The sequence below is a fragment of the Bacillus rossius genome, chromosome 1, assembly GCF_032445375.1.
Source record: "Bacillus rossius redtenbacheri isolate Brsri chromosome 1, Brsri_v3, whole genome shotgun sequence".
Taxonomy (NCBI): domain Eukaryota; kingdom Metazoa; phylum Arthropoda; class Insecta; order Phasmatodea; family Bacillidae; genus Bacillus; species Bacillus rossius.
The window spans coordinates 191,315,643-191,336,636 of NC_086330.1; the positions used below are offsets into that span (position 1 = coordinate 191,315,643).

At 36.8% G+C, this 20,994-nt stretch overlaps 1 protein-coding gene across 7 annotated transcripts in view; it reads left to right on the forward strand.

Moving 5' to 3' along the window:
* LOC134527177 (leucine-rich repeat protein 1-like) overlaps positions 1–20,994 on the forward strand; it is a 66,480-nt gene continuing 45,486 nt past the window's right edge. The window contains exons 1-3 of one of the 7 annotated variants that reach the window (XM_063359582.1): positions 81–1,929; positions 2,332–3,158; positions 4,338–4,631. In XM_063359582.1, coding sequence (XP_063215652.1) covers positions 3,141–3,158; positions 4,338–4,631 — 312 coding nt within the window. In that variant the 5' untranslated portion in view covers positions 81–1,929; positions 2,332–3,140. Of the gene's footprint in view, positions 3,159–4,337; positions 4,632–20,994 lie in introns of all 7 variants that reach the window. The other 6 variants (XM_063359581.1, XM_063359588.1, XM_063359583.1 and 3 more) reach the window with 6 other exon arrangements.

Genomic DNA, 20,994 nt, shown 5'->3' on the forward strand with positions numbered 1-20,994 from the left:
ACGCGCGCGCATGCGTGAAACATACGAAAGATGCGAGTAACGAAATCCAGCGTTCCAGCCGTGTGTAACTTTTCGTTACTCGTTACTAGATGCCGCACCCGTTACTCAGTAACGAATACATACGGTTTGCTACAGCTCTACTAATAATGAGGGAAACTGATTTTTGTACTCTAGATTTTTGGCGGTTCCGCTATTTCGTTCATTAACGTATACTATTGGAATGTAATTAGGTTTGTGTCGTAAATGATGTTTGTGTTATTTTAGTTATGTTGCAGAATTTATTGTTTTAGATCAGTGTAATAATGAAAATAGTGGTTGCAGTTAGTGTGGCAAATAGGTTACTACCGCAGTACGATATGTGCAATACAATTAAAAAACGAACTTCTTCTCTTACTGTTTCCAAGGAGCCAGGAAAAAACGGCAAAGTGTTCATTTTACTGCAGAATGCCCAAAACAAATTCGGGACTAAATACTTGGTGAATATTGAAAATTACTTATTTTATTAAGTTACATAGGAGCTGTGGACAATTGTGTGTGAGAAAGACGCATCCGTAAAAATAAAGAAAAAATGCGCAAAGGGATTTTTTTAGTTCGCCATTTAATAATGATTATGATAATGAACATTGAAACATGTAATTGTTCCGCATCACATATCTAAGTTTATCCTTGAACCTGTTAAATTTTGGTTAGGTTAAGTAAGGTCACGTAAAACATTGGTTAAGAAAGGTTCTCTACATTTTTAATTGGTTATTCCTTACCAAAAATTAACACGATTTGTTTTTATGGGCCCACCTGTTGTGTGGTTTTCTTGAAATGAGTTTTGCTGGCAAAAGCACCTAATTCAAGGTAAAATTCTACCGTCGCGGCTTTTCCTTAAATAAAATAACATTCGGAAAGTACGTTTTTCGAACACTAAAGGCGTTCCTCTATTTTCCCTCTAAACAGCTTTTCGTACTTACTGGTTTCTGAGAAAAAACCATTTGTAGATCCAATAGCCTATGAAGTGAAGCATCTGTCTCCACGTTGTGCTTTTATTGCATTGCCGATTTTTTAGTTTTGAATAAATTAGAATGTGTATATTTGTGATTTGGATATTGTAATGTAATGTAAATAATAAAATTTTAAAAATTACAAATTTTCCTATAGTACATATGTATCCTAGTGTCAATCCTTGGCAGGAATTTTTTTTAGCATTTTGGAGGCACGAAGCACCGACTTGTTATTTGCGAAAGCACGTAACCTGACCTATAAAAGGAATTGTCATTGCGTATATTAAACGTATGTGTAATCACACGTAACTAGTCGGTGATTCGCATCTCCATACTGCTAAAAAATTCTCTGTCAAGGATTGATGCTTAGGTTTGGATGCACATTAGGGAGTCATGTAAATGTTTTTTTTTAAATTTATTATTTACATTCTATTGCATCACAATTTACAAATGCAGAATACACGTTCTTACATATATGGAAAACCACAGTATCAACAACTCAATTAAAGCACAACATGGTGATGGCTGCTTCACTGCATAGGCAGTCTATCATGACCTACAAACGTCAATTTCTCAGAAACAAGTAGGAATTGAGAAAAGCTGTTTATACGGTAAATAGAGGAGGGCCATTCCATGCGAAACTGGACATATATCCAAAAAATTAAAAATTATTGTATAGCACTTTTTGTGGTTTGTTTAGGATACTGAATTATTGTATTTAACATTTTTGGTACAGAAGTACGGTAACAATTGTTTGTTTTTAGGTTATTATATTAAAACGTTAAAGGAAACCATGTACACAGAGATAAATTTTTTGTAGAGATATGCTAAGTTGGCATGCTTAAATCTTCCCTCCAAAAAGGCTGTTTGTAACATTCACTAGGTAGTGTTTACAGTGCTAACCTTGCAGTAAAGAAACATCAACATATCCATTCTGTAGGTAAGTTAATCTGTCATGAATTTGGTTACTTAGTAACTGTATACATACATATCTGTCACACCCGTAACAAAAAAATTGATAAAAGTTGACATGCTTGGTTAAATAAAGAATTGAACATGTTTTCATTATGTGAATGAAAGGTTATATATGACAATGTTTAATGTGACCATCCCTTAACTGGCTATATTTTGATTAACTAAGTAAAGATTAATATTAAAAAGTGTCACACCCGTAACACAAATATAAAATTTTATTTTCGTTTAAGGTATTAAATCATGCTTTTAAAAGTAAATCATTTTGGAATGTGTCAGGACTACAGGTAACAATTAGTTTTGTTTTATTAGCCATGTATATTAGCTGTGAATTTTTGTTTGCATGTATATTTATTATTACTTTTTACAGATGAAGGTACAGGACAGCAAAGAACATGTACGTAAGTGGAGAGAGAGATTGAAAGCTAATCCAGATAAATGGAAGGAGCACCTAAGTAAAGAACAAGAGCGAGATAAGACAAGACGAAAGACAAATATGGATATCTTGTGTAGGCCTAATAACAGAAGACAATTGAAATTAAAACGTTTGAAGGACTCGGAACGCCAGAGGAAGCACAGGAAGGAGTTGAAAGAGAAAAAAGACACAATTTATTTAATTTATGTTTCTTCTTAGAAAATTGATTTTGGGCTCATTGGGGAGTGGCATTTTTTTGCCACTTCTCATGGCAAAGGGGCAGTGGATGGTGTAGGAGGAATGGTCAAATATAAAGTGTGGAATGAGGTGAAGTCCCGCCGTAGGATGGTTTATTAATGCGAAAGAGTCTTTCGATTGTGCTTCGGAAATCATTTCAGGAATAAAATGCATTTTTGTAAACATGGAAGAAATTCACAAATTCAAAGGGATGTTAATGGTCCGATGGAACAATGCACATGCTGTACCTGGACTTCAGTCAAAACATTGTTTTAAACCACTGAACAACAAGTTCTGTCTCTTAGTGAGCCGCACATCTTTCTCCACGTTAGAGAAATGCAGCATGACGAAGGAAAAAGTATCATACAATGACATTTATGCAGAAACAGAATCAAGTGATTTCAGTGACGATGAACCCATCCTTTCAGTTTCAACAAATCATCTCAAACCAGGACAATGTGTTTTAGTAGAATATGAGGGAAAGAAGAGAACATACAAATTTGTAGGGATGTGCCAAAGTAAGCCTGATGGTGAGGAAGATTAAGGTACTGTTTTTAAAACTTAATTATAAAGACAATAAAAGAATATTCAAAATTAATGAAAAAGACAAGTGTTTTGTTTTTATTAAACAAATTTTGAAGTATCTTCCAGAACCAGTATTAAAGGTAGTCGGTAACAGAGTGTACTATGAATTTCAAAAGGATATTGACGTAATTGAATCGTAACATGTTTGTTAAGATGCAATTCTGGAGTGAAATTTAAAAAAAATTGTTTAAGAGTTACCCTATACTAGTGTGAGATAATGTAGTTTCTTAAAATCCTGTATAAAGTTAGACTTTTTCTAGTACACATTTTACACCATACTAAAATAGGCTAGAAGTGTTTTGCATTAAAAATTGTTGTAAATTTGTTACATTGTATTATGTACAATGTTTAATATAAGAAGTTGGTATGACGTAAGTGATTTAGTGTAATTCAAATCTGTCTACAAAAGTGACAGCCATGTTGATGTACAGTCTCACACCTGTAACAGATGATGTCACACCCGTAACATATGATGTCAAACCTGTAACGACACAATATAATTTATTGTAAAAAGAAAGGAACATCTTCATACAAATTGGCACAGGAATAATTATCTACGTTCATTTTATTGGCTATATATGGTTAGATTTGGCAAAAGTCCTTTCAGATTTCACAGAGAATTCAACATAAACATGTAATTTTGTACTGTGGTGTCCAAAATATGTCACACCCGTAACATAAATAAAATTGTATAAATTTTTTTTAACAAATGAAAATGCAGTCAATTAGCCTATTAACTGCAGTGTTTTTGCATATATGCCTGGAACACATTTAGTTATATATAATACATACAAATATTGTTTTTGCTTGAAAAATATCATTCAAATGTCACACCCGTGTGCATGGAATGGCCCAGGAACCCATTTATAGTTAGAAAAACAAATTTTATTATTTTATTTACTGAAGAGTAGCGATGCGAGAAAATTTCTGTATTAAATCCTGTAGATTCGGGCATTGAAATGATGTGTTATAATAATTCTTTTTTTTTTTAATTAGGTTAGTTTTTTAAGTACAGTTTTTGTTGAAACTTGTTGATTACGGGAAGATTTGTAAAGGTTTAAAATAAGCCTTATCAAACATATTGCTCAGAGATATTGTACTAATTTTGTTTTTATATTATGCTGATTTCCTTTGTTCAGGTTTCGCAGATAGACGACATCCTGATGCGGTTCATAAAGCAGGGCACCATAACCATCAGGTTCAAAGAGCCGCCCCACGATCTGTACATCAAGGGAGACGTGTTGATGCTGCAGAACTTTGTGAAGACAGTGAGGCTTGCGCAACAGCAAAGCCCTGCCGCCAATACCCAGCTGTCACAGTGTGTGCCATTCTCCACGCGGACAGTCAAGAAGCCCATTTCCAGGATGGTTGTGGCACAGAAGCAAGACTATCCCGTGCTGGAAGGATTCCCACGCACACTGGAGACACTAAAGGTAGAGTTTTTAGATTTCATTTTGAGTTCCTTATTTGTGTCCATGTTATTATGCAACAGAGTTTATGACTATTTTTGTGCCAGTTTCATGGAAAACCTCGCGTGGTTGGCCTACCTAGTCTGTCTGCATGTATACTTCTAATCCGTGCATGTTTCGATTCATTAAAGTAATTAATGTAAAAATTCATTGATAATCGTTGTCTTAGCAGTATTGTTGTGCAAATACTGTGGAAAGTATTTCTTAAGATATAAAATGGTGTGTTGAATTTAGGCTACTAGTATTATCCATATTTAGAAGTTAATTTTTATACCTATTCTTGTTTTACCTGTGTATGGTTCGCACCGTTTATAACCATTTTTTGTTTAATAACATGTACCACAATACTTATGCAAATTGTTTTCATTCTTGGGTAAACAAAATTGAATTTGGGTAATATTCTCATGTCGTGGCTGATCTGTTAATAAAATAATGATATTCGTAAAATACTTTTTTCAAACACTCAAGATATTCCTCTGTTTACCCTGAAAACAGCATTTCTGAATTCCTACTGGTTTCTGAGAAATTTCAGTGTATTGTTTATATTACAATACCTTTGCGCCACAATTTTTGTCTTTTGGGTCAATACATATCAAGTGGTGCAGCACTGGTTGCTAGACCATTTTAAGAAAATTTGATAATTTGTGCCTTTATAACATTATGTATTGACAGTTTAAAACTGGCACAATAAAATGTTTATTCTCACTGGTTTGATTATGGCAGCCATTTTGTTGCCATGGCACACAACAATTTTTTTCATTTACAATGGTTTACCTACATTGCCATATCTTAGCTTTGGTAGGTCATAGCATGATGAAACAAAATCTGAGGTGATAAAGCACATTATATACTAAAATTCTGATCATAAACCATCTTTCTAAAATCACTCAATCTTACCAACTTTGAAGGTTAAACTTTTGCCTCACAATTGCAAAAATTTGCATTTTCATAATATTTTTTCAGAATGAAGGCAGTATGTGTAGGGCCTCAAAATATTTTTGGAAGTACTTATGTAATAGTAGTGTAAACACAAATTATTTGGAGTGTGAGACTTCGCTACTTTTTTTTTACAAGCTTGTAAAAATGAGTTTTTTTCATATGTTTGCTTACTTTATGGCTTAATACCTCTGGTGGGCAGTTAACAAAAATTTAAAATTTGCACACAATTAAGTACTCCATGGTACGTAACTCCTGTTAAAATTTTGACTGAGATTAAACTTGTTCATAGTTAAAGGCTTGCCAAACTGTTGTAAAATTGCATTTTGTTTGTAACAATGAAAATATTAATAAATAATTTTTTTAAATGCAAATATCTTAAAAATGGAATTTATTATGTAATTGAAAAGCGTTCCTGAACTAAGAACATTTAAAAGTATGCCTGAGATGTTTGCCAAGTGTTTGAAGTGCGCAGGTCTCAACAGGCACGGACTTGCTCTGGTATGGTTTGCTTGTTAGTCTGCCAGCAGCTCTGGAATAGGAAAGGTGGTTTGTGTTTCAATGCATGGTTTTTGTTTTTCAGTATGGAGAAAGTGTGTTCAATAGGACATTTAACAAATCAACTATGCCACAAATGTGTTTATGGAACTAAACTAAAGGAAACAGGAACTAAAGAAATTCAGTGAGTTCAGTTTAGAACAGCAACAGCTAATATTTTATCAGTTTTTCTAGTGATTTTAAGTCTATATGTAAGTATCATGAGATTAAGTAATATATTTGCCCGTAATTGCAGTGGTCCTTTACAAATGCATAAAAAGGCAATCAGAAAAGGACTGAGGGAAATACTTCCTGAACATATGCATAAAGAAACAAACTACAATTTACTGCTTGTCCCTGGTAAGTCCTTGTGTCCTACGTACTACAAATTTTTTTTTCTACCTTTAGCAAATGATGGAACAGGGGACAAATGGGAAGACTTTATTCCTGTGAGTGAAAATTTGTAAAAAGTGGACAATGTATGTACTCAGTTAGGGGTTTCGCCAGTATCTAAAATAAGGAAATTGGGTGTACATAAAAGACTATAAGCAATAGCTGACAGGATTGGTAAAGTTTCAAATGTGTTGAAAAGAAATCTTGAGGAATCTTTTGATGAAGTGATGGAAAACAGAGTAGTAAGTGTAGAGCCTGTAGAAGAGTTTAAAGATTTAATCATGAAACTTAAGGAAAAGTGTGCTGTTGCAGAAAAAGAAGTGCAAGTGAAAATAATTAGTTTGCTTCCAAATTCATGGGGTCGACAAAGAATAGCTGAAGAGTTCATTGTATCAGAGCGTTTGGTAAAACTGACAAGAGATCTAGTGAAAGATCAGGGAATTCTACCCGAGTTGGGAAAGAAAAAGGGTTATTGGTATTCAATCACCCTGTAGAAGAGTTTGAAGATTTAATCATGAAACTTAAGGAAAAGTGTGCTGTTGCAGAAAAAGAAGTGCAAGTGAAAATAATTAGTTTGCTTCCAAATTCATGGGGTCGACAAAGAATAGCTGAAGAGTTCAATGTATCAGAGCGTTTGGTTAAACTGACAAGAGACCTAGTGAAAAATCAGTGAATTCTACCCGAGTTGGGAAAGAAAAAGGGTTATTGGTATTCAATCACAGGTGGTTACTACAGTCCGTGAATTCTATGAAAGTGATGAATACAGTTATCTTTGTCCCGGAAAAAAAGACTGTTTATCTGTGAAAATACATGAAATGTCAAAAGCAGAAGAGGCTGGTGCTGTGCATTTTGAATGAATTGTTTGTGGAATTTAAAGATAAACTTCCAAACTGTAAAATTGGAATATCAAAATTCATAGAACTCAGACCTAAGTGGTGTGTCACAGTTGGATCAACGGGAATACACAATGTTTGTGTTTGTACTTATCATCAGAATGTTAAGCTAATGGTGGATGGTGCAAAGCTTATGAAAGACTACAAAGTCCTTTTTACCATACTCGTTTGTGATATGAATAGTTATAACTGTATGATGGGCAAATGTGTTGAATGTCCAGGAAATTAAGCCCTAGTATCTGTAATGGAATTAAATAACACTAAGGATTACTTAGATTCCTTTATTATCTGTCCGTCACCATTACTACATTACCTGCACTCCAATGTTACCCACTTCCATTAATTGCCAACCTCTGCACATTGTAGTTTCCACTTGCTCCCATGACATCTCCTTTTTTCATTAACATTAAAATACATTACATCACTTGTTGACAATGAAAAACAGTAACTTAATTAAAATACAAGTTACAGTTCCTGTCATGTTGCATTGTCAATAGTGTTTATACAACAGTACCTATTTCACTGTCAATACCAAACAGAATTACCAATTAACATTGCAAGTTGACAATATACTAATAAATCTAGATATACCCATACATTTATGATAATACCACAAAAAGTTGGTATACTATGTTAGTCTAAACATAAGTGATTTTTGACACATGTGCTCCAAGATTCACGTTATTTAACTGGTGACTGTACAAAATCAGCATTGCTATACCACTTGGATGGTATAATGGATCTGCCATATCTGGTTTTTAGTGTGGGTTCATTTTAACTGGTAAGCATGTTGCTCCCTAAACTGTTCCCAGCCGCATTTTTAGCCCTCATATTCCCCTGACACTCCTGTTCTGTAAAACCACGAAAACCATCTTTTAACAAACTCGCAGTTGCGCTAGATGCATTGTTTTCATGGCTAGTGGGGTTAGTGACTGGTAACTGTTTTTACTCAAGATATCCTATATCTGAATCATCATTTAACACATCTTGCTGACCATTGGACTTATCAGTGGTAGTACATTTGCTGACCGCTCCACAATTTTGCCAGTCTGCATTTTGATCACGTATGATCTTGGATGATCAGCTGGTCTGATAATTGTGGCTTCCTGTACTCACCCTTTGGATGTTTGTACTCTTAACAGCATCTGACATTCGTTTGTCTTCACGGCTACTTGCCTGTTTATCATAGTAGCATTTCTTTCGTGAGGGGTTCAAGAGAGCTGGTACAACCAGAAGGAATGACCTAAGCCTCCTCCCCATTAGCAACTGAGCTGGAGAAAACCCACTATCAGTTGGAGTGTCAAATCTCTAGAAGAACCAACTTTAAATCCTTCTTAACTTCTGTGTTCTTCTTAAGGTTTTTTTTTCTTCTTCATATTTTGGATGTAGTGCTCTGACATGCCATTAGATTGTGAGTAATGGGGACTAAAAGTGACATGCTAGAAGTTCCAGTCCCTAGCAAACTTTTGAAATTCTTCAGAAGTGAAATTACTGTCACCATCAGATATGAGCACTGCTGTAATACCAAACCTGCAAACAGGGTTTTCAAATATTTGATAAAACAGCTACTGGTTTGATTTCTCAGTTTTTTCAGCTCAATCCATTTGGAATAGTAATCCACTACCAGCAAATATGGCTTATCGTGTAAAAAAAACCATCAATTCCTACCTTTTTTATGGATGATCAGGGACTGGGTGAGGAAGAATTAAATTTTGGTATTTATTACACACATCACAATTGCTCACAAGATGGACAATCTCAGATGTCATACCCGGCCAGAAAACCATACCAGGTGCCCGTTGTATGCATTTATCTGTACCTTGATGAGCAGCATGAATGCAATGAAGGAGCTGTTTTCTTATGCACTAGGAATAACGTTAGCATTGCCCTTTAAAACAAGACCATAAGCATAGCTGAGATTTTCTCTGTCCACCAAATGTTTCTTAAAAATGATTACCAGTGGTTTATGATCTGTTTCAACCGTGACCTGCTTGTTATAAATATAATGGTGAAAATGCTCTGCTCTGAAAACTATTGCGAGCATTTCTTTTTGTATTTGGGCATAGTGTCTTTCAGTGACAGTAAGAGACTTAGATGCATACACAATGGGATGACCATCCTGAAGTAAAACTGCACCCAACCCATTTTGAGATGCATCAGCTGACAATATAACAGGCTTACTAACATCATAATGTGCTAAAACGGGACTGTTGCGCAACAACTCTTTAAGTTTTTCAAAAGTGGCAACCTGTTCCTGTTCCCTATGCTACTGCACGTCCTTGTTTAACAGAATCCTGAAAGGAGCTGTGACGTCTGAAAAATTGGGAACAGATTTTGAAAGGTAGCTTACCATACCTAGAAATTGCTCCACATCTTTACTGCAGCATGGGGTATCAATGTATTTAATAGCTGATATTTTGTTATGATCAGAAGCAATACCATTCTCTGTAAGCACATGCCCATGTAATGAACGTGTTTAACCCCTATTTTACATTTATTGTTGTTGAACTTTACCCCATGTTTTGCTGCTCTTTCCATCAGAACCTTAAGTCTCTGATGGTGTTCCTGTTCTGTACTGCCCCAACATATAATATCGTCAGCATATGTAAGCACCCCAGGCGCCCTTCAAAGACTTCCCCAAACCTGCGATGAAAGATCTCTAGAGCAGAACATATACCATAAGGCATGCACAAAAACTTGTACCTGCCCCATGGTGTGTTAAAAGTGCAGTAGTCTGTGCTGTCCTGACTCAGCCGCACCTGCCAAAATCCCTGTGAGGCATCCAGGACACTAAAAAAACTTTGCGCTGTCATCTGGGATGTAACCTGCTCCAGTGTCAGTAAAGGAAAATGTTCCCTCATCAAAGCCTGATTTAAATCCTGAAAACTATTGTCAAGTTTGTGCATAATAACAAGAAAATTTACCCATTCTGTGCGCCCATTTACTTTATAAAACAATTTTTTCCTTGACTAATCTATCCAATTCTTTCTTTAGAGGTTCTCTGAGTGCAACTGGAACTTTACAAGGAGCATGGATGAAAGGTGTTGCATCACTTTTTAGCACCATTTTGTAAGCTCCAGGTAGTTCCCCTATGCCTCGAAAACACTGAGGATATTTAGCAACCAGTTCTGTGAGCCTTGCATCCTTAGCTTTTGCTTCAACAGAATCAACTTTCCGTACCAAGTCTAACACAACACATGCTGATAAACCTAGAATGGCGGATGTATGTTTTTTTTTTCAACCACATCCTACCCATTGTAGGTACACTTCAAATAACACCTGCCATGAAAAGATATCTTATCTCGTAGATAGTTAACCAATCTCACATTTGAGGAAAGCAAATGTTTATGACTAATTTTTAATCTTTCGAACATGTCCTGCGGAATTAAATTGGTCTGGGCACCAGGGTCCACCTGTGCTGTCCATTCTGATTCAGATCCGACATGGGATACAGACTAAACACACAAATCCACTGACTTACGTGTTGAAGATGTAGAGGGTACCGGTTTTGTGCACTTAACCTCAGCAACAATCATACCGTCTTCCGATGATGAAGATGAGTATGATGCAGAACTTTCACAAAACCCCTTACCTTTTTCTTTGAGCGGCACATCCTAGCAAAGTGATTATTTCCGCTGCATAAATCACACTTTACACCATAAGCTGGGCATGCCAGACTTTCTGAATCATCCTTTTTACCACGCTGGAGTGTATGTGACATTTTCCGATTAAGCTTGACTTCTTGTACTGCTGCAGACTCCTCTTGAAACTTTGCAAGGCGTTTCGTTGTCACTTTTGTAGTTCTACCCACATCAATTGTTTGAAACGGTGTGAGGCTGTGTTCTTTCAGTAGACGCTGATTCAAATTGTTATCCCGAATGCCGCACACAATACGATCCTTCATGAGATCAGATCATCCCGCATTAGACCAAACTCACAATTTAGAGATTTCTTCCGCTACTCCGCAACATAACCGTTGAATGATTGGCCTTACCGTTGCGAGCAGGTAAAGAAAACATAACGCTCAAATGTGAGGTTACGTCTCGGTAGAAAATAAGTATCAAACTTGGTGAGCACTGTAGATAAATTATTACGTACTTCATCATCGGCAAATTGAAAAGTTTCATAAATATCATCTGCATTATAGCCCATGGAATTGATCAAAAGAGCTATTTGTCTGTTCAGTGAAATATTCTCCCCACCAATTGCCTCGTGGTAGTATTAGAATTTTTTTTCCATTGAAGCCAGTTGCTGGCGACATCCCCGTCACGCCGAAGCTTCTTGATGGCTTCACCAACGTGTCCATGACGATGTTACTTTACCGACTGCGCCATGTAATGGTATTAAATAACACTAGGGATTACTTAGAATAGATTCCTTTATTATCTGTCCGTTGCCATTACTACATTACCTGCACTCCAATATTACCCACTTCCTTTCATTGCCAACCTCTGCACATTGTTGTTCTCACTTGCTCCCATGACAGTATCTCTGTTTAATGAATTTGAAGAAAGTGATGCTATTCCAGACAACATAATTTTTCAACAATTGACCATAACAGATAGAGCTGAAATGATAACTGTTATTCAGCCAAAAAAAGAATTCTTTCAGTCCCTTATTGAAAAACTTGATTCACTTACAACTGATCATTTTATATCAAAGATTCAAAGTCGATACCTGAGAGAGAAGGAGAAAATTATGGAAACAGGGTGCATTGTTCTTGCAGGCTTCGTAGAAAACTTTACATTCGTTATCCAAGAAGAGATTCAGAGCTACCACTGGGTAAATCGCCAAGCAACTGTTCATCCCTTTGTATATTATTACAAAGAAAACGATAAGCTTCTAACCCAATGTGTTTGTGTAATCAGTGATCATTGGACCATAACACAACAGTACATACATTTAAATCTCATCTTATGAAACACTTAAAAGATTCTGTTCCTTGGGTTCATTATATAATTTACTTCTCAGATGGATCATAAAGTTAGTATAAAAATAAAAGGAATTTTATGAATGTCTGTCACCATAAGAATGATTTCGGCCTTAAGAAAAAATGCCTGTGATGTTGTCGGAGGAACAACCAAAAGGGAAGTAACAAAGGCGAGTCTTTCACATTCTTTCCCCTGAAGATATGTTTATGTACTGTACACAGACAATTAAAGGTGTGTGTGTGTGGGGGTGTGTGTGGGGGTGTGGGTGTGTGTGTGTGTGTGTGTGTGTGTGTGTGTGTGCATGTGCAAGCGAACGTGTGTTTGTTTGTTTGTTTTAAAGGAGAGGAAATTGCTGCTTAACAAGAAAAGCTCAAACCTAGGTTTAACAACTGCCAACGGCTCCCAGGAACACGGAAATTTCACCGCTTTGTTTCACTCGCTGAGATTATAATGAGATGTATGCATCATCCAAATTAGAAGAGTATGAGGAGGATCTTCCAGTTTCAACCAAGTCTGTTCCCCTGAATCTTCGGAACAATGACATTGTTGCCTGTGTGTATGATGAACAGTGGTGGCTAGAAGTCGTTGAGGAAGTTAATTTTGTGACTAATGACTAGAGACCTGAAATTTTCGCGATCGCGATAACGCGAAAAATAACGCGAATTTCATTGATTTTCGCAAAATAATACGATTTCGTCTAGTTTTCTGTATACACGCGAAATTTTAAGAAAGGTACGGTAACAAACTTGGTTTCATCTTGAGTTCGCCGGCATCGCCATTGTCAGAACTAAAACTAACCAACCTTAGCGGTAGCCTGCCACTGTTTACGTTTCGAAAATCACATACTTTACATGTATGTATGGAAGAACGAAATATATTGCTGCTAAGATGTGACCACAACACAAAATAAACATAATGTACGCAACCACAACTCCACGTCATACATGAGCGATACTGTTGATGTAATGGCTGGAAGGAGGCGGCAAGTTGTGAGCAAGCGGAACCAGCTTGGCCAACCCTTCAGCAAGAAATGTCCGTACGAAAATGTCATTTTGACCGTATTTCCCGATCCAGGTCCGTACATGAATTTTTTTTACGATTATATTAATAAAACTATTGCACAATAATGACTTCGTGATTTAATTTTGCCATGAAATAGAATTACGAAATAAACGAATTAAAATCTTGTTCTCACACAACGCAGTTATGGAATAAACGATTTGTGACGCCACAAAAGATTGCATGCTGGGAAGAATCAGCTTTTATTTCACAAACAACCGGCACTGGCAGTCATGCGCACGTCTGCCGTAAGGATCAATGCTATGTGTTTCTAACGCGATTCCAGCTGAAGTATAAGATAAACACCGTACAACCATACATTGCCACTTCTTTCGTTTAATGTATCGTATTTTATTGCTGCATGGGAACATTAAAATAAAATAACTTTAGTTTGTGGAACAATATGCCGAAAAATGCTGCAAGTGCGCGGCAACGTGCCGACGATTTCAAAAGCGACGGGCTATATGCACCCGATACGGCGACGTTAATGTGCAAATTTTGTAATTGTAAAGTCGCATTTGAGAGAAAAGACACCGTGATAAAGCACACTAAGAGCGAAAAACACATAACTAAAAGAAAAAAATATGATGATGGGTGTGCTGATAAAAAAATTCAGAGCTCTGTTGCAGAGTGCTTTGGTAGTGCTAAACGTAAAAAAGCAGACGTCGAACATTTGGCACTGAGGACAACAGAGGCCTTCGCTAAAGCTAACATACCTCTTCAAAAATTGGATGATCCTAACATAAGGGCATGGTTAAATGAATTTGTGGCAGGTTCTGGAGACATGCCTTGTGTCAAAACACTGAGGGAAAAGTATGTTCCTAAACTTGCTGAATACCACTTTGAAAACGTGATGGAAATTGTTAAAGATAAACTAATTTTTATCTATTCGGATGAGACTACAGATAGTCAGGGAAGATGTGTTTTTGTGGTACTCTTTCTAGTGCTCCAAGAACCAGTAGGCGAACCTCAGGTAGTAGTAGCTTCAGTTAATTTTCTTGCAAAAGCGGATGCGACCACATGTGCACAAGTTATTTCAGAATGTGTAAATAAGTATGCAATTTCATACAAGAACATCAGAGGTTTGGTTACAGACTCAGCTCGCTACATGACAAAGTGTGTCAACAGCTTGCAAGTTGTGTATGGAGATCACGTACTCCATATTCAGTGCTGGGCCCACAAAGTTGCCCTAGTAGGAAATGTGTTGTCATGTGAACTTGTTGAGATAAACGATGTCGTGAAGGTAAAGTCTGCCTTTTTAAACACTCGCAAGAGGAAACACCAATATTTGCAATATTTGCGAGAAGAAACTGTGAAACCAGATAAATTGTTTCCAATGCCAGTCAATACTCGTTGGAATTCATGGTTTCGTGCAGTGTTCTACCTGGCTGAATATTTTTTGGAAATCATTAACTTTTTCAGAAATAGTGACTTTCAGGAAACTAACAATGCAGGAATTAAGTATCTGATCATGCTTTCAGACAAAGAAGTATCCGTAATTTTAGCACAGTGTATTTTTGTACAGCAGCATGCTTCTGAAATAATGGATCTGCTAACGAAACTTGAAGGGTCTAAGTACCCTACATCACATACTCTGTATGGGGATCTGGAAAATATACAAAAAGGTTTGGACTGTGCAGCAAAGGGTATATTTTCCAATACGTTCGAAAACAGTAGTGTCCTCAAAAATTTGAACACCACTGACATTGCACATGTGAAGCACAACTGCCAAAAAGCCACAACACTGTGCATGAACAAACTGCAGACACTCATGAACAGTGATCCTTGTGCACATGTTTACAGGTCATTGAACCAGCTTTTCAACCCTAAGAACATTCTGCTTAACAAAACTGAAAACATAGTTACACAACTAAAATCCATTGCTGACCTGAAGATGATAGACAGTGTTGACCTTTTTAAAGGGTACCAGTCTCTAAAAGAAGCAGCAGAGTCACTGTGCAGAGCTGGTGAAGTTGTTGATGTAGTGAAAATTCTCACTGCACTGACAACTGACTGTCAACAGCAGCTGTGCTTAAATCAATATGGATGCCTACAAATAATGTTGAGAGTGAGAGGTTGTTGAGTCACTACAATATTGTTGTTTCAGATAGACGGCAGAACTTAAAAGAAGAGAATATTGAAGTGTTTACAATGCTCTCCTTTGATGATTGATATATTTTTTTTTTTTTTTTAAGAATTTTATGCAACAGTTATGTTAAGCTAATGTGTGTGTAAAATTTTTACAAGGAAATTATTAACACATAGTGTTCAATAGTGAAATGAAATGTTTTTGTGGTTCTACATATGATGAACAGTTCTTTAATTTCTTATGTTATGTACTGAACAATGCATTAAGCAACCAAGTGACTAAAAAATTTCTGTATGGAAGTTTCACAGTCAGTGGTGAGCAATTTTTATGTACAACTGGAAATTTAATGTTTTCATTGTTATTTATTTTTGGTTTAAGCAAATGTAAAGAGTTGTTTAAATTAGGATAATTATAAGCTATGCCAAAGAAAATTAATTACGTAGCAAATATTAAGCCTATACAGTTAAAACTATTTAGTTTAATTATACAGATAAAAAAATAACACCGCTTTTTTACACCGCTTTTTGGCAAAAATAATACCGCTTTTGGCCAAAAATAACACCGCCAATTTCAGGTCTCTACTAATGACATTTACGTAAAATTTTACAACCCAGCTGGACTTAAACGTCATTTAAGATGTCATGTGCAGACAGAGAGTGGGTGCCTCTTAAGAATTTGTTGAGAAAGCTCAGTCCATCGAACTATCCACAGTAACTAGACGTTCACACAATATTCCAGCATCATTATGTGATGAAATTTCAATGCTGTTTAACAAACATAGAAAATAAGATATGGTGAACAAATTAAGATCGTAAATCATTTGTAATATCAAACAAACATATTGTCTATCTAGTAATGTGATATAAATGGACTATTGTGCTTCATATTTTGTACATAGTGTTTATTTGTTTTGACATCAAACTTTAATGTAATATTTAATCATACTTTTTATGACTTAGTACAATACTTACAGCATTATATTAAATTTAATTAATAAAAAATATACATTTATTAGAATTGCTTTTATTTATGCAAATAAATAAATTTTTTACGAGTTTGCAACAGGCTGTAACTTATGAACCAGTTGAATCTCAAAGTCAAAATTTTAATAGGAGTTATGTACCATGGAGTACTTAATTGTGTGCGAAATTTCAGATTTTTAGATAACTGCCTACCAGAGATATTAAGCCGTAAAGTAAGCAAACATATGAAAAAACTCATTTTTACAAGCTTGTAAAAAAAGTCACAAAGTCTCACTCTCCAAATAATTTGTATTTACACTTCTATTACATAAGTACTTCCCAAAATATTTTGAAGCCCAACACATACTGCCTTTATTCTGAAAAAATATTATGAAAATGCAAATTTTTGCAATTGTGAGGCAGAAGTTCAACCTTCAAAGTTGGTAAGATTGAGTGATTTTAGAAAGATGGTTTATGATCAGAATTGTAGTATATAATGTGCTCATCACCTCAGATTTTGTTTCATCATGCTATGACCTACCAAAGCTAAGATATGGCAATGTAGGTAAACCATTGTAAATGTAAAAATGGTCATGCACCATGGCAACAAAATAGCTGCCATAATCAAACCAGTGAGAATAAAAATTTTATTGTGCCAGTTTTAAACTGTCAATACATAATGTTAACGAGGCATAATATATCAATGTTTTTTAAATTATTGAAGCTACCAATAATTTTTATTTTTTTGACAACTTCTTATGGATTGACCCTTTCCCATGTGGATCCATGTGTTAATGTTTTGGAGTTCATAAGTCAAATGTTTATTATGGTCTTATAGGTTAGGCTGGCTACATTAATAATACTTGAAAACATTGTAAACGTGAGCCGAAAATCAGTAATTTCTTGGCTCAATTTTTCAACTTTTATTTATTAAAATATTTTTGCTTTCCCATAAGCTAGAGGACCTCATCAAAATTTGTTTTCTCAGCTATACCACCCAGGGCTATACATATTTAAACTTTACTAGTGGGTCTTAGCGTGTCACAACGTCTCAGCAGAGACATGCAGACGCTTACATGCAGCGTAGGCTAGCCGAGTCAATTTTATCTTGTCTGCATGCAGGAACAGGCATGATAACTCTCCCTGCCTAACGTGCCTTCCACCTTGTTTCTCACGCAGGGGTACCTGCCTCGTCAGGCGAGCCTAGCTCGCTTTCCTAGGCTCAAGGCCATGGCGAGCAAAGCGGATGTGCTGGTCTCGGCATAAAACAAGAACTTCCCCGCCACCCCTGACCCTCTTAGGTTTTCTGCTATGCTTCCAGGAACCATGTCAACCCCTCCTCTCATTTAGGAACAAGCCACGCCTATGCTTGCGCTCCACGCACGAGGCTTGTGCGCAATCTCTCGAGCACAACCGAAACTAAGCTTGCTAATGTCAGTTTCTCCGGCCAGTGAGCACCACCTTCCAATCCCCCTTTGCCTTAGACGGCATACAGCAACACCACCGCTCGGTGCGCTATCTCTTGGCGCCCGTGCCAACTAAAGATGGCGCTGCCATAGAGAGTTTTAGATTTTTTTCTTGTGGCACTATGACACCCATGAGCCCTAACCAATCCCAAGGCACTTTTCCTCCCATGGCCCACTTAGCTCCGCCCACACTGTTTCTCTCTTCCCCCCTCCCCACTTTTCGGTTTCGAGCCCATGCAGGAACTAAGGAACTCTCTCAAGTAGAGAGAGTCGTCAATCAACTGTGGTACAGAGAGCATCCTACATCTGCCGCGCTACTTCTACCGCGACCGCGTCTCTCCTCCTGAGAAGTCGGACATCAAAGATTATAGGATGTAGTCGCGACGACCAGGGGAAAACCCCCTTACAATTTTAAAGTTTAGACTACATCATATTAGTGTTGTCGTACGGGTGTGGGGTCTTCGGATGGACGAAAAGGAGTAATTTGGGCGCCACCACGTGGAAGGACACGTGGACCCGGCTACGAACTCTCGGCTCAGGGCCGTGACGTGACCCGTGTGAGGCTAGGCTAATCTTCCCCCTCGTGCGTCGTGTTCATGGGCTCTTGAGGCGTCCCACACGCCTCGGAACTCAGGGAATTATAAACGTGACCACTGAACCACACATTCTGAGCTAGTGATTTTATTACCAGCGAACTTGCACAGGCGAATTATTACAAGGCACGTTACAAAAATGTTAAAAGAGTTTTACGTAAAGTACTAAAAAACACCGTTGCGGGTGATAATCAGTTTATAGGCTGACCAGGTCACAGCGTGGCCTGGCCTCGAGAGTCAATCACGTATTACGCGTACGAAATATCCGTAAACGGAAAACAAATATTTAGGCGAAAGAGTCTACCACCTGGAGCAGGCCTCGAAGAAGTTAAAAGGTTTTAGATTTATTTAAAGATGCGACGGAAACTAATGGATCACTGAACAAAAGAGAAGTAAGTCGACGAGGTGCGCGGGCCGCTCCTACTCCAGGCGGCGAACGGAAACAGACTGACGAGACCAGAGCATCATGGCCGCCGGGAAGGGTTAAGTTCCCGCTTTGTTACCGGGCAGCCGTCCGGTAACATACTTAATCAAACAAATATTATTTAAAAAAACAAACATAATTTAAGTACACTCATTTATAATTAACAACCTTTAGTTATGGTGTTATTTCTTATTAAAGTTTAAAAACTATTGGCGGGTAGTTATGCGGATGCCCCCATGGGGCGCTGCGCCGTCCTTACTTACTAAAACTTGAGGCGTGACAATTAGGGATATTTTATTACATAAAAAGGTTTATACATTATGTTTATTTTAATAAAAGAAAGGGGTCGTCGCACCGACTCTAGCACCGCCTCTTGCCGGGCGCCCAACACACACACACACACACACGGGGCGGGAGGTTTGAATAGAGGGGGGTCAGTTGCGACGTGACACATCGGGATAAGGGAGGGCGTAGCCCTGGTCGACGTCAGTGTTAATGTTTTTCTGGTGAATTAAGTGCGTGCAACAGTGCTAGTGGTCGTCTACCATCACATGGATAGACCACCCACCTACCCCACAATTTGTGGAGTTTTCCATCCCCGGTGATTGGTAGACAACCACATCTACCCGCACCGAGTTCCTGATTACGGCCATCTAAATTCCCAGCATTGTGCTGTCAACTTTAGTTCGCTATCCGCCCCGTCACGCTTTGCCGTTCGGATGTCAGCACTTCGCATGCAGCTAAGTCTATGTTTGGAAGACACAATGTAAGAAATCTTAAAGTTTTAAATTATCTACGAACAATTTCCGAACTATTCAACTACCATTTAAAGAAAAAAAGTATAAAATATACTAATGAAAAGTACTTGTCAATCCAAAATAATGGAAAGTTGTTTATTTTTGATTTTATTACTTTGAAACCTTGTTTGTGCAACTTGCTTTAAAATTAATGTAATCTGTAAAGTAATTGTCGAAGTATCCGCGGCCGGCCTGTGTGTAGTAAAATTCAATTAAATTATAATTTAATGTACTAAATTTAGAGTTTATTGAACCTGTAAATTTTTATAAAAATTTTTATTGTCATTAGTTCGTAAGTCATCAAAGTGGTGACCAAAAGTATTAACTACTACACTATGATAAATCTGGCTTGTTCAAAATAAAATAAGTTAACTATTAAAATAATCTAGAAGTAACCCGATTTCAGTGTTTTATTTATATTTTTATATATTATGAACCACCTTAATACCCACCAACCTTTTGGGGTGTTAACACCTAAATTATTTGTATATTACCTGTGTTCTGCCTCTGTTCACTGTTCAAATGTCTTCTTGACGTATGCTATAGCCCGTACGTTCTAGCCTTTTTTTTTAAGTACCTACTAAGTCTACGGGAACACAGGTTTATTACAAACGGTTAGTTAGGTTATTATAGCTTTTTTAAAAATACTGTAAAATATTTTTTTGGTTGCTTAGGAATTACCAATTTACGATGTAGCTATACTAACCTGATCAACTGTCCACACTTTTTTTAAAGTATTCTTTAAGTAGCTTTAAATAAGTTTAAATAAGTTGTTTAAATCGTTGTCGTCGTAGTCATTGTCGTCCAATAAACCAATCATCCAATCATATTCTATAATCATCAAATAAAAATGAACTATGACATGGACATCTTTCATGCGCAAATTTATCCTTAAAAATGTCCTACTGAATTGCTTGTGCAAGCGGCGAACTTCATAAATATTCTGTTAACTTGGGAACTATTTGGGCGTCTGAATGGACTTGTGTGAACTGGTTGCTACGCTACGTTGTAATTCCTAAGCAAACATTAAAAATAATTTTACAGAATTTTTAATGTAGCTATACTAACCTAACTATCCATCCACAATATATTGAAGGATTTTTAATTTAGCTAACCTAATCGAAACGACCATTCTCACTATGTAACAAATTTGTAATACTTGTACCAAACATGCCCAAACGCAACCTTGGAATGGACTGTTTTCAATATTAGGTTTACTGATTCTGTGGTGATTCTCCATTTATAAG